General features: G+C 37.8%; 1 protein-coding gene across 1 annotated transcript in view; it reads right to left on the bottom strand.

The window, feature by feature from the left end:
- MYBPC3 (myosin binding protein C3) overlaps positions 1–22139 on the bottom strand; it is a 62747-nt gene that overhangs the window by 11274 nt on the left and 29334 nt on the right. Inside the window, exons 17-28 of the mRNA XM_065682800.1 lie at positions 19713–19879; positions 19211–19376; positions 18188–18294; positions 17837–17866; positions 17530–17666; positions 16147–16224; positions 14707–14866; positions 13196–13300; positions 9268–9456; positions 7097–7231; positions 5426–5593; positions 3701–3789 (exon numbers count right to left, since the gene is read on the bottom strand). Of these exons, the coding sequence (XP_065538872.1) occupies positions 3701–3789; positions 5426–5593; positions 7097–7231; positions 9268–9456; positions 13196–13300; positions 14707–14866; positions 16147–16224; positions 17530–17666; positions 17837–17866; positions 18188–18294; positions 19211–19376; positions 19713–19879 (1531 nt within the window). The remainder of the gene's footprint in view (positions 1–3700; positions 3790–5425; positions 5594–7096; positions 7232–9267; positions 9457–13195; positions 13301–14706; positions 14867–16146; positions 16225–17529; positions 17667–17836; positions 17867–18187; positions 18295–19210; positions 19377–19712; positions 19880–22139) is intronic.

Genomic DNA, 22139 nt, shown 5'->3' with positions numbered 1-22139 from the left:
AAATACCTGTTAGAGGAAGACACATCTTCCCTTCTTCAGCTAGAATGTATAGTAGAAAGTCTTCAACAAGTAAAAGGATGTGTTTTGGTGTTCTGAGGTGGTTTGGATTTTTCCCATACCCATGTCTATTTATTGGTGAACTTGACAAGAATTGACTCTATCTTACTTTCCAAATAGGTTTTCAGACTGATTACAAGATATAATAATTCTTGATGGATTGAGTAATGAGGTGAGTCAAAGATCTGGCTATAAATATCTTGGCTAAAAAGAGCACGAGGAGCCATAGCATTATCTTTACTGTAAGATGTATCTTGATTATAAATCAGGCTTTGGTACTGCTGGTGTTCTGGTGTGGTTGATCAGATATGTTCAGTCTCAACACCTCCTTTTTTGAGGTGCAACGAATGCCAGTGAAAGGTTGCAAGTGTTCATAGTGTTGGTTTTCATATACTCATATTTATAGACTGTGAAAAGCATAAACAGATAGAAAGCATGTTCCTAATACATATCTCAGAGGATTGGATTTCTGCAATGTGTAATAGGTAATCCGAGAGAGAGCAGTGATTGACAGTGGGTAAATAGCACATCAGAGAAAGTTCAGGGAGTTTATGGGTGGGGAAGAATGAATTGAAATGCTTTTACATATTTATATTCACACAAACATGATTGGCAAGATGACTGCTTAGCAATACTGTGAATTTTATCCCCTAATAGCACGGAATATCCCATCAATCATGTCTCCACGTAGTTAATTTTGAAACAAGAGTGTGCTGATTCCCTTCATTTCAGCAGAATGTCCCACCTGCTTAATGTACTCAACAGAAAAGGGGTTAGTGATAACGTTGTACTTGTTCTTTTCTGTACACTTTAATCTAAAGATTTGCAAATAGCATTTGCCCCAGGATGCCTTGATAAGGCACGAAATAGGATTTAGCATTAAATGACATAGTAGTAACCTCAGATGTCACTGTCAGGGTTGCACAAACATTGAATAGGGGGAGATACTGACTTATGCTTTAGTTAACGTGCTGCCTGCTCGTGTTCCCAAGCTCAGGGTTCACAGTAATTCCCATGTTTATGTAATTTTCTCCTATATTCTTTTTATAATTTGAAGATTATGTTTATATCTACTGAGTCTTTTTCTTCAAGAAACGGTCAGTGATTTAAACTGATTTAAACTGTTTCAAAATGTAAAGTGAAATGTTCTCTTTGCTTTTCTGGGGGGGGAAGATCATCAGTTTTGCATATTTTAAATAGCTTTTGCAGTATTAAGAATTGTAGCTGTAGCTGAAATTCAACATGGTGACAAATTCCCTTTTAGGAGACAAGAATTTCCGCCATCGCATGATTTGTCTGTCAGTCAGCTACTCTGATATCAGATTAGCTTAGTATAGTTTTGAGAAACTGATAACAAGGTGAAATACCAAAACTTCAGTTAGAGAGAAAGTTTCCACTGAGGGAAAGCCAGGGAAGACTTGGTCTTCATCCATTTTGCTTGGCAACAAGTGAATGATCAGGCAGAATAAGGGAAGCTCTGTATTAGTTACTGTATGTACTTTCTCCAGCCTGGAGAACTGAGGATGTCACCTAGGGGAGTAAGGCAAATCTTTGGGAATATTGCAATGTGGCTGCTCTAATCAAAAGAAGTGGCTGGTTATGATAGGAAGATGTTATGGGGGTGTTGCTTTAACCCCAGCTGGCAACTAAGCACCCCATTGCTGGTGGGGTGAGAAGCAGAAAAGTCTTTGATGTTATGTAAGCACTGCTCAGTAATAACTAAATGGTTCCTAAATTATCGACACTGTTTCCAGCATGAATCCAAAATGTAGCCCCGTGTTAGCTGCTGTGCTGGAGAGGGACTCTTAATCAGGGACTGTAGTGATAGGATAAGGGATGATGAGTTCAAACTGAAACAGGGAAAGTTCAGGTTCGATATAAGGAAGAAATTCTTTACTGTGAGGGTGATGAGTCGCTGAAACAGGCTGCCCAAAGAACGGGTAAATGCTCCATCCCTGGCAGGGCTGTTCAAGGCCAGGTTGGACAGAGCTGTGGGTGACATGGCTTAGTGTGAGGCGTGCCTGCCCATGACACAGGGTTGGAACTAGATGACCTTAAAGGCCTTTCCAACTCAAACCACTCTATGATTCTGCGAAAAAAACTGTTTCTAGCCTAGCCAAAACCAGTGCAAGGGGAACTAAAGCACAAATCTATAAAGCACAAAACTCTATCAGTTCGTCTGCTTATGGGATAGCATGGCAATATTGTGCAAATTTTCTTACTCAGACATCAAAGCCACAAGAATACCTGTTTATTTATTTTTTTTTTTAAGACTTTCATGACTTGGGAATATCAGATTTTGAATTTATCATGTGGCTAGACCTCAGTGAAGGGGCCATAGTAGTAATTCTGGAGATAAGAAACATTAAAGAAAACAATAATCATGTGGTTATGTCAAGGTAGTGCAGTCATGCAATTCAAGGCAGTTGCTCCATGTATTGGTTTGCAATTGTTTACTGATTAGATATATCTTTGTGGAAAAGTAACTTTTCATGTAACCCAGGCACCACAGGGAAGAAGATGTATTTTATATAGATTTTGCTCTTATATAAAGTGTTTTTTGTTTTCCTGATGGCACTGCCCAAACAAAAGACTACAGTTAATGCGTGCATATACGTTTCCCTTGCTGAAATGTTTTGCATATCTCCATCATCTTTTACATGAGAATTTCAAAGCTCTTCACTAATAAGTCATTACATTTTCAAAAATGTCAACCCTGAACAGTGGAGAAATTTTAGTTTCTTCAATACTTTTAGTTTCCTCAATAAAAATGAGGATGAGATTAAATGATATGTTTATTATTACTGAGGATATCTCTGTCAGAGCCAGCATCTGCAATTTGCAATTTCTTTTCCTGTGGCTGAGAAAACCTTTTCGTTTCCCATGCTAATTCTTGCACTGGATAGATATTAGTCTTGCATCCGAAAAAATGTATGTGGTCTTTTACAAATAGTCATTATAGCTGCTTATACAACTGTATATATATATATATGTATATACAGTACAAAATACAAAGGCAGGATAACTGGTTCGGTCAGTCTGTGCATGTATAGTTACAATGCACTCTCGATAACCGTTGTCATGGTGTGCTTTGAGCACCTTGAGCTCATGTACTTTAATCTTTGAAATATTCCCTCTATACACATGGAATCTATACAGGGCCAATTCTGACATTTTGTTGAAGTACAAAGTCTTACATTTTATAGTAAGCCTTTCAGAAATGAACAGGCACACAGGTATGTTGGCTCCAGAAGAGTAGGTAGTTGAATTGCTATGCTTTTGTGTATTATGTCTTTAAGATGCATCCTATGGTCAATAAGCAGGAACAGGCTTGCACTTACAGCACTTCCTTTCTCCCCTTCCCCAAAAGGAGGGATTATGAAAGGAATGCTTCTATGAATTGTTACTGAAAGAAGAGTGATGTTTTTTGTTTGATTTCTTTAATATTTGAGAGGATTTTTTAAATCAGTCATACTTATAATACTGCTGAAGCAGTGAAGAAATGGGAACTTGCATAAGGGAAACTATGGCAAGGGGGTTGGAACTAGATGATATTTGAGGTCCCTTCTAACCTAAACCGTTCTCTGATTTTATGAAACTACTTCGGGTAAGAACTGAGAAATAAATAGAAACCAATACATACCTGAAAAGGGATCACAATGTTGATTGTCTCCCCCACTTTCTTCACCAGAGTCTGCCTGAGATGACGTGGCAACCATATTTTGGGGCGCTCTGCAGTTAAGCATTAGTACATTAAACACAAAGCTTTTGATAATTTGAAATATTACTTAAAACACAGGTGACTTCCATTGGATGTGATCTTTTTATCTGGACTTTGTTTCTTTGGAGAACTTTATCAGTTCAGTAGAAAGGATGGCACAAAGGGTGTGTGGGAGAAAAAAGTGAGTATAGACTATGGTTAATCTATTGCTGTATTGATATTGCAGCTCTTTGTAAATTGCATTTGGAGATGTTTATGGACTTCGAAAGTAGAGCAATCTGTGGATTTCCTTCACTTTTCTACAGTCATTTAGTTCTTTGTTGATGTGGAAGGAGTGGAGTCTCATTGTAGCAGCTTACTTTTCACTATGAAAAAGAGGACCTCAGTGCACGTGTTTTCATCTAGACCCTGCTTTCCCTTACCTCACTGGAAAGCTTTCTTTGTCCTCCATGTGTTTCTTATTCTTTTCCTAGTCAATCACAGAAATAATTTCTTAACATATATTTGGAGTATCTGCCTTCATGTTCATTTGGTTTTGAGATAAATTACAACTTCCTTTCATTTACAGAGTCATTCTACTGTCAGTGAGACTCTGGCAGACACTTGGTGTGAGTCAAGGTTTGAGGATTCTACTGTTAGCAGCTTGTGATATATTTTTGGACTCCAGTCAAATGAATTCCAATCTGCTGCTGTTGGGTGATACACAGGATGTTAATTAATAACCCAGGACAATCGCAGATAACTGCTTCTATTTCAATAGATCTCTTGCTGGAGCCAACGTTGGCATTTTGCAGTAATAAAACCACTTTTCCAGCAGAGAGCTATACATTAAGAAAATGTCTCTTAAATGCTGACATTGGCATTACAATTGGTGAAATGTCCAGATTTTGAAAGAAGTAGAATTTTGTTTGAAGAGCTATGCTTTAGAAATATAAGACCTGGTGTCGTAGTTTAAACCAATCCACACAGGTTGTCCACTCACCCCCCCCGACCCTCCCCACTCCCGGAGGGATGGGGAGGAAAATCAGGAGAATGTAACTCCCACGGGTTGAGATAAGAACAGCCCAGTAACTAAGGTATAACACAAATCACTGCTGCTACCACCAATAATAATAATGATAAAGGAAATAACAAGAGGAAAGAATACAACACCTCAATGCCAGCCGACCAATAACTCGCCCCACTCCCCCCAGCCGAGCACCGACCGATACCTCCTCCAACCCTGCAGTCCCAACCCTTCTGGGTAACTCTCCATTACATCCTGGGCATGACGTGCTGTGGTATGGAATACCTCTTTGGCTAGTTTGGGTCAGGTGTCCTGTCTCTGCTTCCTCCCGGCCTCCCCTCCTCCCTGGCAGAGCATGAGGCTCAGAAAGTCCTTGGCCAGACCAAACATTCGAGCAGCAACTGAAAACATCGGCGTTATCAGCACTGTTCCCAGGCCAAAAGATCAAAACACAGCACTGCACTAGCTCCTAAGAAGGAGAAAACTGACAGCTGCTGCTCAAAACCTGGACACCTGGGCAGTATACTAAGGTCTCAGAATCAGAAGTCAAAGTGAAAGAGCTATTTGGGTGTTATTCTCAGAAAGCAGAATTTTGACCCAAGGAAACAGATGAATAAGATTTATTCAGTCCGGATACTCACGCAGGATCTCTTGAACAGTAACAGGATCTTTGATTATTGCTGCTCCACTCTCACCAGCCACATTTACCGCCTTTATACGGAAATGAAGTTTGTCCCCTGTGACCAGGTCTTTAATCAGTGCAGATGTGCGCTCAGTTAGCCCAGGAAGAGCTGGCATCCATTCTGTAGCTGCAAGTATAGGATTTAAACAGTCTAATAATTATTTTTCCAAACAGATGCCTTGTCTACAATTGGAAGTAAATTCATGTTGGGGTAAAATGTATTTAACATGCAATACCACACTTAAGATGGAATAAACTAAGCTGGAGAGAGAACTCTGGATCTAGAAGATACCTTTACACATGAAGTTAAGGAATATATGCACTTTGTTATTCAAAATAGCTAAAGATAAGGGAATAATCTTTGGCTAGCTCCTTTGGCATTCTGTTATATAAAGCTTAGAGCTATGGGGTTTCTCTAATCTTTTTTTTTTGTTAGGGGGGAGAGAATTATGAAGTATTTTTAGCAAGAAACTGAAGTCTTAATTTAATTTTTTTCTTGGAATAAGTGTATCTCCTGTGGGTGTCCAAAGGGATTGGCGAGAGCCACATGTACTGAAAACAATCAGAGCACGTAACTGTTGGAATTTATTATTAACTTCTCAATTGGTACTGTAGAACAGGATACTTGGGGCTTCCTTAGTTATTCTAATGACACAGAAGGATGACTGTAAAATCATTGTTCCGTGAAGATGTTGTAGCAATTCAAGTAATTGCATGATGCTGCTTCATTAAAGATTGTGAATTATTTCTGGATAAATTACACGCTGTAAACCTCTACTTTAGATTATATGGCAGTTGAGCTTTGTGTCAGAGTAAATTTCATGATTGAAGTGGTAAATTTGTTGTTTGATTTCTATGACATAAATGTTATGTTGTAGCGTCACAGTAAATCTGGTGTTGTAGGTATGGTGCTTCCCAGCAGCAAATGGCCCCTTCTGGCCAGCTCCCCCCCAGGTTCATATACTGAGCTAGACATTCTATGGTATGGAATATCCCTTTGGCTAGTTTGGGTCAGCCATCCTGGCTGTGCTCCCTTCCAGCTTCTTGTGACAGAGCATGCGAGACTGAAAAGTCCTTCACCAGGGCAAGCGCTACTTAGCAACATCTGAAACACTGGTGTGTTATCAGCATTATTCTCAGCCAAAACACAGCATCACACCAGCTACCAGGAAGAAAATTAACTCTATCCCAGCTAAAACCAGGGCAGGTGAAATTATGCTCTTTATTATCAGATAACAAGTATTAAATGAAATGAGGGAACAGTTAACTTGGAAATTTGACTTATGTTGTTACAGTCTTGTTATTAAATTGGTTTTAAGGAGTATGCAATTTCTGGATACTACAACATATAGTAGTGACTGAACAGCACTGTTTGTGTTTTGTTTGTTTAGGGTTTGCTTTGTGGTACTTTTCTGTGTTCAATTTTATGATGATTGTGAGGATGATGTTATGGTTGAGGTGACTTTCATGGTTTTACAGTCATATGGTGACTCTGGTGATGGTGTTAGTCATAGATTAGAGTTCCAATTTAATTATACTGGATATGGTTAATTTATTGGGATATTGCAGAGAAGTTATTGCGGTTGTAATAGCTATCAGGTGCTGCTACCTAGAACTCGTGCTTACTTACATCCATCTTTGCGGTATTCCACAATATAACCATCTAATCCCCCTGCTCCAATTCGCTCAGGGGGTCTCCACTTCAAGGTGACAGTGCTGTCAGAAACATCTTCCACTGTAAAGTGGGTTGGTTCACTTGGAGGAGCTATAAGGAAATACGTAGAAGTAAATTCTGGGAAATAGCACTGTAACAAGTGAGAATTTGAAGGCTGCAAGAGTGATCAGCAGCTGAATTACACAGTGCTATCTGTGTAAATAAAATAAATATAGCCGTTTAAACACATAACAAATGATCATGTAACAGAAGTGCAGCAGAAGATTCCTATAATAGGGAGGGGAATAAGGGGTTAAGATAGTAGTTCCTATTCACGTATGATCCCTTATGAGCAAAAGCAGTGAAAAAAGAAGAGCTGTAGAAGGGAGTCAGGTTGCCAGCAGAATTTTGCCGAAAAGTTTAGAAATAAAAATTGCTTACAGTCTGTATTCTGTACTTACACCCTGTTGTAATCAGACAAATTTCACAGAAGCACATAGTCAGAAGACCAAATTCATTAGTGACTAAAATTTACTTTACTGATTTTCCTCTAACAGTGGAGACAATACCCTGAAGTTATGCCTACGTGCTTACAGGAACTCTAATTCTGATTTGTGCATTTGGAACAGAGACAAGATAGAGAAAAATTCTCTAGGGCTGAAAACTTTTTTAGTTCAGTAACCTATAGCTATATCTTATCTTTACAGAACAAGAGCGTTGTGGCTCTTTTTAAGCCCACAGTTCAGAATTTGGACTACCAGCTAAATTCAGTCGCTTTAAGCATTACCTGTTGTTTACTGATTCAAAAACAATGGAGAAAGGTCCTTACTGGAGAATCCCAAATACACAAATGTTCCTGTGAAACCACTGACTCCAAAAAGCAAACAAAGATAACTTTCATACAATAACATTCAGAGCGCTGGAACATAAAATGTGGTATACATGGCATAAAAGCAACCATGTTCAGGAAAGGTATGTTTGGCAGACTGTGTATATGGATTATAAACTGAACGTCTTTTAAATATACACAACAGATATAAATATTAGAAATATTTTCTATATAAAGTAAGTTAATGACAGGTTGATAAATTGTGCAACAGGTTGAAATTGATCTTAGTTCCCAAAGTTATTGTAAAATTAAAAAGTATCACCCAGTTTCCTTTCTGTAGCTGTGTCAAAAGTTTTCATATTCAAATAGCAGCAAGGACTGTGAACAGCACACAGGAGGCAAAGGCAGTTGGGAACATACACAACCACAAAGGACACGATCAAAACCCCAAACCTCTTCTCTGAAGCAGTAAGTGTGAACTTTATCCTTAATCAATAAAACTCTGCTTATCCCATGAAAACTGTGGACCTTTTGTTTCAGTGGCTCCGCTTGATGAGTTTTGATTGTCCTCTCCCTTTCCAGACCAGCCGCTGTGTGTTTGAAATCCAGAATCAAGGGACCCTTCTTGTAGTTCATCCTTTCCTTCTGACCCCTTCAGTGTATCGTCTGCTTTTACGTTATCTCCTTCAGCAGGATGTCCCCCTTCGCTGATATTTGCAGATTTAGCAACTCTGGTCATTTTAACCTCCACCTATTTGTATTTTTGTGGGTCTTGTCTCTCAAGCTTTTAGCAGGCAAGCTTCCTGAGGACTCCCTTAGTTTGCTTCTTGGTCAGAGACTGCAGGAGACACTGCACTGCAGTGTTGGGCAGGATTATTTATAGAAAATCATTCCTCAAATATTTTCTTAATCAGCTATCCTTTTAGCTGTGAAGAGGGCAGGGATTAAGGGAGTACTGGATGGGATACTGTGATATTTGCACCCATAAGGGAATGGGAGAAGCTGAGAGGGAGAGGGAAATTTCTGTCAATTAGTTCTCTTCTCCAGATCCAGCTTGACACTCACACCTCTAATTATAACAACTACAAATTCATCAGCAATTTCATGAAACTGGAACCTCTGTGCTTCTCAGGAGCAGGAATGAGAAACAGAGAAGAGGAAGATTACAAAGGAAAAGGTTGATTAAATGTAGAATATAGAGATGAGTGATACCCTCTTTCCTAACATATTCTTTTTAAGTTTAAAGGCAGTTGAAGAGGAGAAAATTGTCCTGTCTTGGTTTTGTTGTAGAAATAGCAGAGAGTGGGGTAAAACTCACCAATTGGCATGAAGGGCTGGGAGGCAGGACTTGGCCGGGACATGCCGATAGAATTCACAGCATAAACCCGCATCTCATAAATGACTCCTTCAATCATTCGCTTGGCTTCATAGGTTAGGTCTTTTAAAAGGTCAAAGTTCAGCCTCATCCATCGGTAGCTCTTCTTCTTCTTTCTTTCTAAAATATATCCTGGAAAGAACAGCTTTTATAATACAAAGTAATTGCTCTCACATGCAGGAAGAAAGAAAATCAAGAAAATCACCTTTCTAAATTTAATTTCTATTTTTCCAATGGCGTAAAAGAGCCAAATGTGATTCAGAATTGTAATGTATAAATGAATTGTGTGAAATCTTGGTCTTTCCTTGCACTTTCCTTTTGTGTTATTTCCCTTTTATCTGACATTCTTACCTGAACAATTATACTTTTCAGAGTAGAAGCAATTTAGAATCAGTCTGATATTAGGCTTTAAGCACATTTTGAATTCTATACACTACTGTTAAGGTATTTAGATGTATGCGAAACAGAGATACTAGCAGAGCTGGTTTAATTGGTAAATCCTTTTCGGCGAGAAGTCGTATTCACTCTTAATGACAGAGAAATGTGTGAGATACAGCAGTTCAATGTAAAACCCTATCACTGGAGGAAAAATTGCCTTTAAATGAAAATGCCTTTAACTCTATGAAACATAGAGTTAAAAATTTAACTTCTTACATTCCGCTGTAATTCACTAATCTTGCCTAACGGCATAAATCCAAAAGCAAAAGATAAGTTGGAAGAAAAATTTCCCTATTTGTGTCTTGGTTTGTTAGATCTTTGTGTCTGTGGCTAAGTGGCTCAAGGCCATGTTGGACAGGGCTTGGAGCAACCTGGTCTAGTGGGAGGTGTCCCTGCCCATGGCAGGAGGATATAATTAGATGAGTTTTGAGGTCTTTTCCAACCCAAACCATTCTGTGATTCTATGAAATAGAAGAGTGCTTCCCAGACAGGGCAGATCACAGCTCTGCTTCTGCCCTCTAGCAAAGTGAGTCCTGGCCATGCAGTGTTTTTCTTGCTCTGATTCCCTTGGGAAGGAAAGTGAACATGTATGATTACAGAGAACCAAGAGAGCTGGGTGCACTGCAGAACAAATCTGTAGCATAGCTTAGATGTAGTCTGGTGTGCACAGAATCCAGGTCTTTAGTGTGTCACCTTCCCTCTCAGCATCCACAGACTTCCCCACACTACCATGCTCTTTTTCAGAATGATATGCCAGGCTGGGTTATCAGTTTAGAAGATAAACTTTTCACTTCCCAAAACTGGGAAATGAATCTATGATTCCTAGTATATATCATATATATACTTTAGTACATGTCCCTAGATATAGATATCTGTAGTTCTGTATCATATTGGAAACATTTGTATAGATTATTTTCTAGTGACCTGCTACAGAGGAATTATCAACTCTTCCTTTCCATCTGGCTATATTAAATTTCTCAGCATCTCTGTGTTGCACATAGCATGTCTTGATGTGACATAGAGACTGTGTTGCACATAGACTTCTTTCAAATAAATTTAGGTTTAAAATCTGTTAATCTTTTAACTGTGGAGTGAATAATCAGAAAACACGCTGAGTAGTGATTTACACATACTGTGTATTTGCATGGTATTTGTATGTACTGTATATCTGTTTCTCCCTGTAGTCTACAGAGGAAATGTCTGTAACAAGGGCCAGCTACAGTAGTATAAAACCATAGCAAACATGTTGTAAAGACTTAAGAATGGAGCTGTGCAGATCAGTGATTCAATCCCTGCTGCTCACAAAATTTGTGGCTATCAAACCTAAACATATTCCTTTGGTATACCTGCAAAGTATGATCCACCTTTTCAGCTTCTAATGGGTCATGGAGAATGACACGCATGTTTGCTGATGTGATGTAGGCACAGTCACTGTGCATCAGCAGCCTTCCCCGTCTACACTGATTTGCAAGAAGAGCAGGGGTGTCTACAGACTGTTTTGGGAAATGAGTGGTGGAAGTACCTGTGAGCTGACAGGTTATATCATCACTTCTTATGTATAAATTTACTCCTGCATGCTTATTTTCAGTAGCTTTTAAATGGGGTTGAATGCTGAAGCAAAGAACCTAGGGTTCCTTTGACACATCCCTGCTTTTTTCCTCCCTTCATTGGTGTCTGTGAGACAGAGAGAACTTTCAGCAACTCAGTTTCTGGTTTTCTGCTGCTTTAGATATGCAGTGTTTCCTGCCAGAACTGAGACACTTCTTCGCTGGGGCACACCAGAATTGCAATTTCAGACCAAAAAAAAAGGTAAAAAGGAGGCAAAAAACCCAATACTAGTACTGCTGGTGACATTTGGTAAAGCAGATTATTTCCCCAAATGCGCAGAATGTTTGATAGATAAATATAATGCTTTAGTAATACAAAAATTACACAAGACATCATGAAAGGCTGACATAACAGTGAAAATGGGGTGCGAATTTCTTTTCTGTATTTGTTGGATAAAGCTAATAAAGACTTCAGCAGACTGCCTACAATGCCATCTGTAACAATATGCAGACAGATAAGAATACATATGTCTTTTCCCCTGCCTTTTTAACTTGATTTAAAGCTTTGTTTGAATGGATAGTGCTGCATCTTGGCTGCTTCCCACCCCACACATACACAGTTTTATTCTAGCTCTGTTGGTAGCACAGTCCCGAAACCTCTTCATGTAGGGCAAAAGGGTTAATAATGGAACATTGACAAAATAATTTCTTTGATATATAATTGACATATTGACATATTATTGACAAATTGACATATTATTGACAAATAATTTTTTTTGTGAAAACAAAATGAAGAACTTCCAAAAGTATTTGTCCTGAAAACTCTACAACAGTACATGGGGTGTGTGTATCTTTGGCTGTGGTAATGGGACAGCTATTGGTATATAACTTTGCCCAAAATAGTTTAAATTGACTTCTTCCTGTCAACTGAGATGAAATCACAAAGGACTGGCCCAATATCGTCTTGTTTATTGCTGCACAGACAACTTACGTTGAATTGAATTAGACTGTTCTTGTGGAAGTGAATGAAGGCCAATTATCCAAAAGCAAATCCAGACTCCTCTCTGACAGACACTATGCAGTGAGTTAAAAGAATTTTAGAACATTTCTAGCCTTATTTTCCCCTTGGCAGTCCGTGGGGCTTTTGATGTATTTTTATTTTTTAAAGAAACTCAAACTCCAGTGGTCTTTATTAAACAAGTTGCTACATTTGCAGTCCAGAGGAATTTTCCCCTAAAATTGGTCAACTCTGCATTTCTTTTCCTTCTGAGGATTAGGGGATTTTTATCTAAACTCCACCAGGCTTTGCTGAGAACTTAAAATAGGATTGGTGATGTGCTTGATGGCTTCTGTGCATTTCCTGGATCACATGCTGATATTTTTCATTTTTTTTGCACAGATTTTAAGGTCATTAAGATGATTGAAAAGTGTTTTGTAACCTGTGGTGTGTGGTCGTATATGAAGTTGAATTATGAAGTTGTTTTCTAAAAGAAACATATATTGTAAGAGTGTTTGAGACTGTGGGCAAATGGAGCTGATGGCTAATCTCAGTATGTCCAAAGGCCTGGATACTGACCTAAAATTGCAGCTCTGAATCGGAATGTTTAGCTTTATTTTTTGTACTGCCTTCTTGTGCTTTGGTAACACATTTGCTGAATGAGTTGCTCATTTCTCTTTCAAACAGCAGGGTAGGGCGCACTCTCTGCCTTAAATTAAAGGGCTAGAATCCAGACCAGTTGAAAGATTTGATATATCAGAGTACTTAGTTTCTGAGGGAGAGCCTTCCTAGAGTGAATAAACATAGAGACTCCTTCTGTGCCATTTTAAAGAAGTAGCAAAAAATCTAGGCAAGGCTGCTGGGGACTTTGTATTTTAGCACTTCTTACCAAGTACTGGTTGCCCACCATCGTATTTAGGGGGTTGCCATTGCACGGTACAGTAATCTTCTCCAATGTTGCTGATCTTGGGAGCTTCTGGAGGGTCAGGAACATCTGAAGAAAGTGTGAGAATGAATAAGAGTTGTTACTGTTTCAATTTCTATATATATACAAGTCAATGAAATATTTCTCTTCAATTTTTTCTTCTTTATCGTATCAATAAATTTTTTATCAGACAGCAAGAGTAGATATAATTGAGGATGTAGTTTCTTAAGCTAAAGTGCATTTGATTCTTTTCTGTCAGGTTGTTTTTCCTATAAACACCATGGATTATTCAGCTCCCTTGTTCTTCCCAGCCATAATTTTGAAAAAAATGTAAGGTAATAAAGTAATTCTGTCAAAAAAACCCACCAAAAAACAAACAAACAAACAAAAAAAACCCCGGCTTCTCCAGGGCTTCCTATTGTCTCTAGAAAAAACTTCATATAGAATACAATGTCTGCATGTCTTTTAATATTTTGGATATATTAATAGTAAATATCTTTTAAATAGCTGAAGGGGGCCTACAAGAATACTGGAGTGGGACTCTTCATCAGGGACTGTAGCGATAGGACAGGAGTAAATTGGTTTAAACTTAAACAGGGGAAATTCAGGTTAGATATAAGAAGTTCTTTACTGTGAGTGCTGAGGCACTGGAACATTTTGCTCAAAGAAGAGGTAAATGCTCCATCTCTGGCAATGTTCAAGGCCAGGTTGGAATGGACTTTGAGCAATCTGGTGGGGTAGGTGCCCCGGCCCATGACAGCGGGTTGGAATTGGATGATCTTTAAGGTTCTTTCCAACCCAAACCATTCTGTGATCCTATGATATAGGATTTATAAAAGGTGAAAAGAGACAGAATTCACCCAAGCAATGATTCTAAATTTCAAAGCTGTAAGCGAAAAAAACTTTCTTTTATCATTTCTAAGTTTGCTCATAACCTGACATTCTGTCATATGTGTGGAAGTGTATAAAAAAAAGTTAAATATTGTGAAAAATGTTATAAAAATCACTGACTGAAAATTGTATTCCCCTCAGCTCTTCTGTGACTCACAGTGGCAATCTGTTTATTTTATATTAGGTACGTTATGTCTCTTTATTCCATTTACTGCTTATAGAATGAAGTCATCTTTGCTTGAAAACATAAACCACAACAAAACGACAAGAAGATTTTCTTAGACAAGCATGAAATATATACAGAACAGAATGTCATTTGTAAAATGACAGGATCACCTGAAACTGGAAATACATAAAAAGAAAGTACCTGGATTTCTACTGAGAGCTGTTGTCTCACCTTTTCACACAGAAGGCAACTACCTGCGCAAATTACATCTGCTAACTTTTGTGATTGATAGTATATCTTCTTTCATGACCCTTTTCAATTTTTCTAAACCTAAAGTCATAACTTGAGTCAGATTTAGAGAAGGCTGAGTTTCAGTGAGATTAAGATGCTTTCATGGCTGTTTCCTTCCTTCACTTACCAATAACTTTGACTGTGATATCAGCCTTATCTTCTCCCACTGGATTCTTAACTATAACTCTATATACTCCCTCATCTTCCTTTTCTGCCCCTTCAATGATGAACACACAGTGGTCTTCATGCATCTCCACACGAACTCTGCCTTCAGATTCAAACAGAAGCTGTGGGCAGTGAAAGTAACAGATAAAGTCATTGTAAGTTGTGTCAGGGCAGCTTGATGAACCTGTAGGTAGAGCTGGAGAAAATCTTCAAATCATTGAATAACATAAAAATTACTGAAAAGCAATAAAGTTTTTAAAGTTCTATTTATATATAGAAGAAAGGAAGTTTAGACATATCTCACATAAATAACATTGGGAAAATTGGTTCTGAAAGTCTGCACGTTGTTAAGTTACACATACCCTGTTATGTTTCAAAGAAGTTACTCTTAAATACTTCCACAAATTCCTACTTGGGGTATCTGCTATTATCAGTGTAAAGAGTTTCATGGATAACAGTTGGATACTGTTCAAATTTGAGAAGGTTTTCTAGTTGTTGAGCAAATATTCTTGATCCACAATACCTCCGTTTGGCATCAGATAACATAGATTTGAATGACTGCCCTCTAAAAACTTTATCATGTTTCTTGTAACTGTTAATGTCATTAGGGTGATTTCTGTCACTCAAGAGTGTCATATATACCATATAATATCACACCAAGAGTGTCATATACCCCATACAAGAGGGGTAACTTTCTACTCTGAGCTGAGGTCTAAACATAATGATCGCAACTTTGCTGTACATTTATAACATGCTCTTTTCTTCATGTGTCCATGTATCTTTAAAGTTGGAACAGGAACCATTAGAAAGCATATGTGCCTGAATAGTGCCTCCAGAAAACAAAACCTGAGAAAGATTTATTGTTACATAGTAAATGCAAATTTTTCTTTTCTACTATATCAAAATAAGTTAATCATGACAGAAAGGAAACTCTTGGAAAATTCTATGGATCCTCTTTCACTTCTGTATGTACATAGTCCACTTTCTTTACCCATTGTCGTCTTTCCCTGGGCCCTGTAAAATTTCTGTCCTTTTTTTCCCTCTAGTTATTATTGAAGTTAATAGGTTAGTGGGTAAGAAAGAAAAGGAAAAAATGTTTATAAATATATTAAAAAGAATTTTCAAAATACTGCTTTGATTCTTTGTAATCCAGCCACCATATGATGATGATTAGAAAGAGATTTCCTCAATCAACATTTTAGTCAAAAATTGCTTCCCAGATCTGTGTGCATTCAAAATGTTTGGTACTTGCCATTGTGAGGCAGGATGTTGGGCCTGATGTTCTCTTTGCTTCCCCAGTTTAATACCTACTGAATTAAATTTTATTTCCTTCTGAATATTACCTTTTGTCTGGAAAACACTAAGCATATTTGTGTCTCTGCATGGATAATGAAGAACTTACCTTACCATCAGTATTTAAGTCACTGCCATTTTCTGAGGGAGTCATGGAATCCTCGTTGCTTCGAATAAGGTCGGTTTTCTAGATAAGCAAAGAAACCAGAGAAAGTTAGCTAAGGCTTTCTGAGCACAGCAGTAAAGCTGTTTCTGCAAGACAGAGGAGAATCCATATGTTTGTTACAGGGGTTGAAGATGGAACTGTGAGAAAAGTGAAGAGCAAAGTGAAGGCAGCAAGCAGAACTTGGAAGGAAATCAACTGATACAAAAGTCAAAAGTAGAAATGGAAATAGATGTATCAGACTGCTGTGAATTAAGGGAAGAATAAGCAAAACCAAATTTGCAGCTTAACAAAGATGCACGACATTCCTGCTATAGAACTGTAACTGATTGTAAATCTGTCTGTGTCCTGTGTTACTCGTCACTCATCTTGCAACTACAAAACAAAAAAGGATTACTTCTTTCTGTAACAATGGAATAATAAGTCAGATGTAGATGTTGAGACCTCATGTCTTAAAAATACAACAGCATAGGTGTTGTCTGATACCCAGTCATCGTTTTATCAAAGAAACTTGTGTATAAGAAAGTCAATTTTTCTTGGTTTCCAAAATAGAGACAAATGGCTTTTATGTTTCCATACTAATACTGCATTGCAGAAAAAAAAAGACCTAAGTCTTATTAGGGAAATTAATATAATTGGCAATATTATTTTGTCTGTATCTACACATATGGGAAGTGTAATGATGCTGTAGAATATTATGCAAAGTATTTCTGTGTTTTGTGCTAGTTACAGTTTAAGAGCCCACAGATGGTGAGGGGTGGGGATGTTCTGAGATGGCCAGAAAAGGAGCCCACTTAACATTTTGTGTCTAGCATCTAAGTTCTCTCTTTGATGTTTTGTAATTGGTTTGATAAGGCAAATAGCAAGTGTCCTTAATTTTCATCATACCAAATGCAGTTTTATGCCAGTGGTCTGCTAAGAAGTTTTCTTCACAGACTGTAGAATTCCTGAGAAAGATTAAAGAAAAAGCTGCCAACTTTGGAACATGTCCATCCTGTCAGGTGAAGGTGGTGGGAATGGCTCATCATTTACTTCTTTTTCTCTGAGGTAGGAAGAGACTAAACACATAACCTGTTTGCATGGACGTATGTCAACTCACACATACTAAACCCTTCTTTTGGAACAGAAAACGAGGCAGCAGTTTAGAAAAAGAACAGTTCAGGGTGACTCTCACAAAACCAGCAAAATCCCAAACAGCTGCATTGCAGATATTTAAAAGGAAGACGAAAATGTAACTAAGAATTGCAAATCAGAGTAACATTTGAGAAAGCAAATGGATTTCCTGTTGTGACCTCCTTCCCTCAGCCATTGTGCCAGGTTCCATATTACCTTGTTTACTTTCTGCCAGATGACAGTGGGTGTTGGATCTCCTGATATAGGAACATCCAATCGCAATTTGTTCCCAGCCACCACAATAATAGTGTCAGGGGATTGGCCCAGGCAGTCAAGGTGGATTTTAGGAGGTTCTATAGCAAAGGCAGAGAAAATAAGTTTTAAATTTTAGTTTGAGTGCTCTGTATGAAAAAATCAAATAGTGAATATTCATACATTAAATTAAAAATGAAAAAAAAACCAGTGCTCCCTTTGCCATTGAAAACTTATTTACTTGCATGTGAATAACAGCTTCTGTTCTTACCTTCTCTTGGTACAAAATCTATCTTGACCTCTGGGAAAGAAAGAGGGGAGGGAAAGGAGAAATAGATCAGAAAACAGAATTTACACAGAATCTGCTCTCACAATGTAATTCTAAAACTGTTAATCATTAAAACCTCATAAGACATATACATATACAGATTAATGCAATAAACTTAAAAACAGGCTCAGTAAAACAATATGAGGATGATAACACAAATTAACAGGGAAATGAAATGTGCCTATATTGAGGTATCAGGAAGGAGACTCTGCATACTCTTTCCTGCTATAACCATGATTAATGCCATCTTTTTATCCCTCTGGAATTTCAATTACATAGCCTAAGATAACTTACCCAAAAACTGAAGCTTGGCAGAAAGGTTGTAAGCAAATCCCTGAGGGATGAAGGAATAATCAGCCTCATCATCTGGTGTTACGTCCTCAATAGTTAGCTTATGGATTCTGGAAACATGAACAAATATATTGCATTCCTTTACCTCTCCACGAGAAATAGGGTTATCTCAAGAGACAAGGTGCAGTCTGTGGGATATTAACAGATGTTACTACTTCTTGTCCCCTTGTCCTAACATCAAGTCAGCAATCACCAGGACTGCTCTATTTTCAGTATTCAAGCAAATCCATGCAGCATGTTGTCTGTGAATGGATTTTTCTTGTCAAGGTATATAGTCTAGTCTGAACAGAATAAGCTGTCTCTCTGCTTTAGTCCAGTCCTTTACAAGGGCAGCTGTAATACTGCTGAATGGTTTCATTTGAGCAGATTGTGACTACAATAAATTCTTGAAAAGCAAGCTAAAAATCAGTGCTCCACCCCTGTATATTGTAAATTCAAACCAGAATATAGAAGGCAGTACCAAGGAAGACTACCTAGCATGCAATGCTTACGTGTCTTTTCAAGCTTGGTTTCCATTTCCAGTAGTAATCAGACTGCTAAGAAACTTGAGCACAGGATTGCACATCTGTGTTTTAATATGAACACTAGTTTTTCTGAGGAGGTTTATACATATGTGCTATCTTTATCTGTCTGAATACTACTGCTAATTTTAAAGTTATCGACAATGTGTTTTCTACATTACTTGAATACCAAGAAAACGTGAAATTCCTAATAAAAAAAGAGACTGAATTCTGCTGCTATACTGCTGATGCCATACATGCAAAATATACTAACAAGGAAGACTGCATGCATACAAAAGCAATCTGAATATATGTTGATTGCATATGTGAAAGTTTTAAACTTTTTCCTTTTAGCTGGACCCAAGACAGGGTCTTGTTTTATATTCCTATCCGCTGAGATAATGGTTTCTGTAGAATGTAATGCAATACCCAAGCATATGTAACTGCTTTCTGAAACAAGACTAACCTGCCAATGTGGGAGATTTTTATCCTTTCATTTGGAACCACTTCCTTTCCATTTTTCAGCCAGATTCCTTTCACATTTTCATCAGAAACTTCACACTTGAAGACTGCCTGGTCACGTGCCTTCACTGTCAGGTCCGCAATGCTCTGATAAACTTCCAGCTTTTTCTCTGATATTGGGAGAATAATAGATATGCACATTAACAAATCCCAATAGCGCTGTAAGTAAACACTTGGTGTGGTTTTACTTGGTAGAAAAACCTAAGGCTGACCAAGCTGTGCATGGAAGAGTGATATATGAAGGGAAAGCCACAGCATGCAGGGCTTAAACAGGGCTGATAGATAAGCACCTGTGATTATCAGAGTATCTGTTACATCCTTGACGCCCTTTATCATCAAACCTTATGGCCCTTATTAAGTGTTCTTTTTCCTTGGCGTAGGGATTATACTACCCTATGCACTATCCTGGAGAAGGTTACCTTAGCCTGTTTTGATTTGGTGCCTACCTTGTACAATTAGTTCAGCAACTGATACCCCACCGTTGGTCTTCACTGTGTAGTGTCCACTGTCCTCCTTGGTTGACTCATTAATAATTAGATACTGCTTTTTACCATCTTTCTTGAATCGATATTTGAACGTTTCTTCTCGTGTCAGCTCAACTCCATCCTTTTCCCTGCAATGCCACAAATAGTACTGAGCCATTTTTCAATGGCTGGAAGAGAGTAAGAGCCAGCTCAATATTACTAGAGATTGGAAGACGCAAGATAAATTAAATCTTTGTAACATTTCAAGTTAGCAAAATGTTATTGGAACCAGAAATGCTTCTACCTTGACCATTAATTTACACTAGGTATTTGACTTCTGTTCAAGAGAGTTTACTCACAGGATTTACTTAATTCTTAGTATTTATGCATAGATTTATTTATTATATATAATTATGAGAGTATATTAAGTGCTGTAGAAGATACAGGGATGAAGACACTTCAACAGCAGGGAATTTGCTATTTTATAAATGTAAATGGGACTTGCTGGGAAATGACTTTGAAGTCTTAATTTTCCTGATGTAAATTATAATAGTTATAAATCCACGGTTTGTGAGCACCAGTAAATAAAGAAAATTTTAGCTTGAATTGAAACAAAGATGTGTTTTGGATTTTGTAGGCCTTTACATTGAAGGATGTTCCAGTTTATTTAAGACATTACTAAATTAAGCTTCACCATCCAGCCTGGGAGGAAATTTAATTATTGTCATTTCCAATCGTCACAAAGGGAAGTGAGCAGAGAGGATTCATGCTGCTCAGTCAAGGTCACACAAAAATACTCAAGATTTCCTGTTGTTAATCCTAAACAACATGAACAGGCTGCAAGAAAATAACTACTAGCTTCTTCAGCATATTCCTTTTGTAGTATTTTATAGTTTTCATTATTATTTGAATAGATTTATATGATATTGCTTGAATATTGCTGCAGTTTGCAAATGAAAATGTTTTTCTCTTTGCTACTTACTCACATGGTAGAAAAAAAAGGAAACAATGTTATGCTTTTAATAGAATAGGACTTTTCTATCTTGTGTAATTTCCCTTATTCATTACCAATGACTATTCAGCTAAAGAAATATGCCTACAGGATAGCAAATTGAAATGTTACTTAAGGACTGCTTAAAATAATAGAGCTCTAATTTCTAGGTAGACATATGCAAGAAAACCTTTTGCCTCAGTTAGTGAAGTAAATCACAAGGTCTAAACGTTAAGCAACAGAGAGGAATCATCTGACTTGAGACTTAGGTGTATCTGCTGCAACTGCATTTCAAGATACTTATAGGTTACTCCTTCCTAACTGTGCTTTACAGCACAGATTATTGGATCTTATCTTTGGTTTTGGAAAAACACTGTTTTCTCCCTTCCAGATCACAGCACAACGTAAGTAAGGGAGGAAACAGAAAATGCCTTTACCAGCCACATGAAACAGAGTGCTTAGTGTTATGTCAGGATAGCGTTTCCTCTGATTGCTGAGTGACAAGAGCCTGAGACCACATGCAAGATGTTCTCCTAAGGCTGATAGTCTCATTCATGCAGATTAGTTCTGGAAGAAGTGCTACAAAGCAATGAGTAAACCTTTGTTGAACTTCTGAGAACAGATTGTGATCTACAAGTTCAACATGCTGCTCTGGCAAAACCAGGCACTTGCACTGTGGTTAGTGGTCCAAAGCTGAACTTCTTCATTTCTTTTTTAGTGAGGAATTTTGACATAATGCTCATGAAACATATCTGAATGTTCAGCCATTGTTAACAAAGAGATTTCTTAAAATCTTGTCTAAATAATGAAAATAGGCTATTTCCAATGACTAGTGTCTTAAGTCCCTGGGAAGGGAATAGTACATGTAACTTGTGTTTGTTTTACTGACTAGCACATTGCTGATGCTGTGTGTGAGTAAAGTGTTTGCAGAAGGTTGTACTGACAAATAGTGGAGTGATAAAACCATAAACCTCAAAAAAACCAACTAACTCCCAGATATCATTTAGCTTAAAATAATACTTGAGTGAAAAGTGAAAACCCTCATATAAGGTGATATTAGAGGCCTTCCTTTGGTAACTGGAGCAATAAAGTAGGAGAATCAGTTGATACCAAAGTGTAACTGGAAGATTTTATAGAACCATAAACTGTTGGTTTAAAGACCACAGCAGGTCATCTGGTCCAGCCTCAGACTTGAAGCACAACTAGTGCAATAATAGGTAGGTTAGCCATAGTTTAGTCTATATAAGTCCCGAACATCTGCAAGATCAAATATCTGTTCTCAACTTTGCCACTCAGTAACTGTCTGGAAATGCTTTCCTATTTCCTGTTTAGATTCCAAGGACAAATTGGCTAATGTCTTCTGAGATAAGGCTGATGTAGGTACTATGTGGTAATGGGGATGCAGAGATTTATTGTTG

This window comes from Lathamus discolor, chromosome 6 (genome assembly GCF_037157495.1).
Source record: "Lathamus discolor isolate bLatDis1 chromosome 6, bLatDis1.hap1, whole genome shotgun sequence".
Classification (NCBI taxonomy): domain Eukaryota; kingdom Metazoa; phylum Chordata; class Aves; order Psittaciformes; family Psittacidae; genus Lathamus; species Lathamus discolor.
This window is presented reverse-complemented; position numbering and strand designations above follow the sequence as displayed.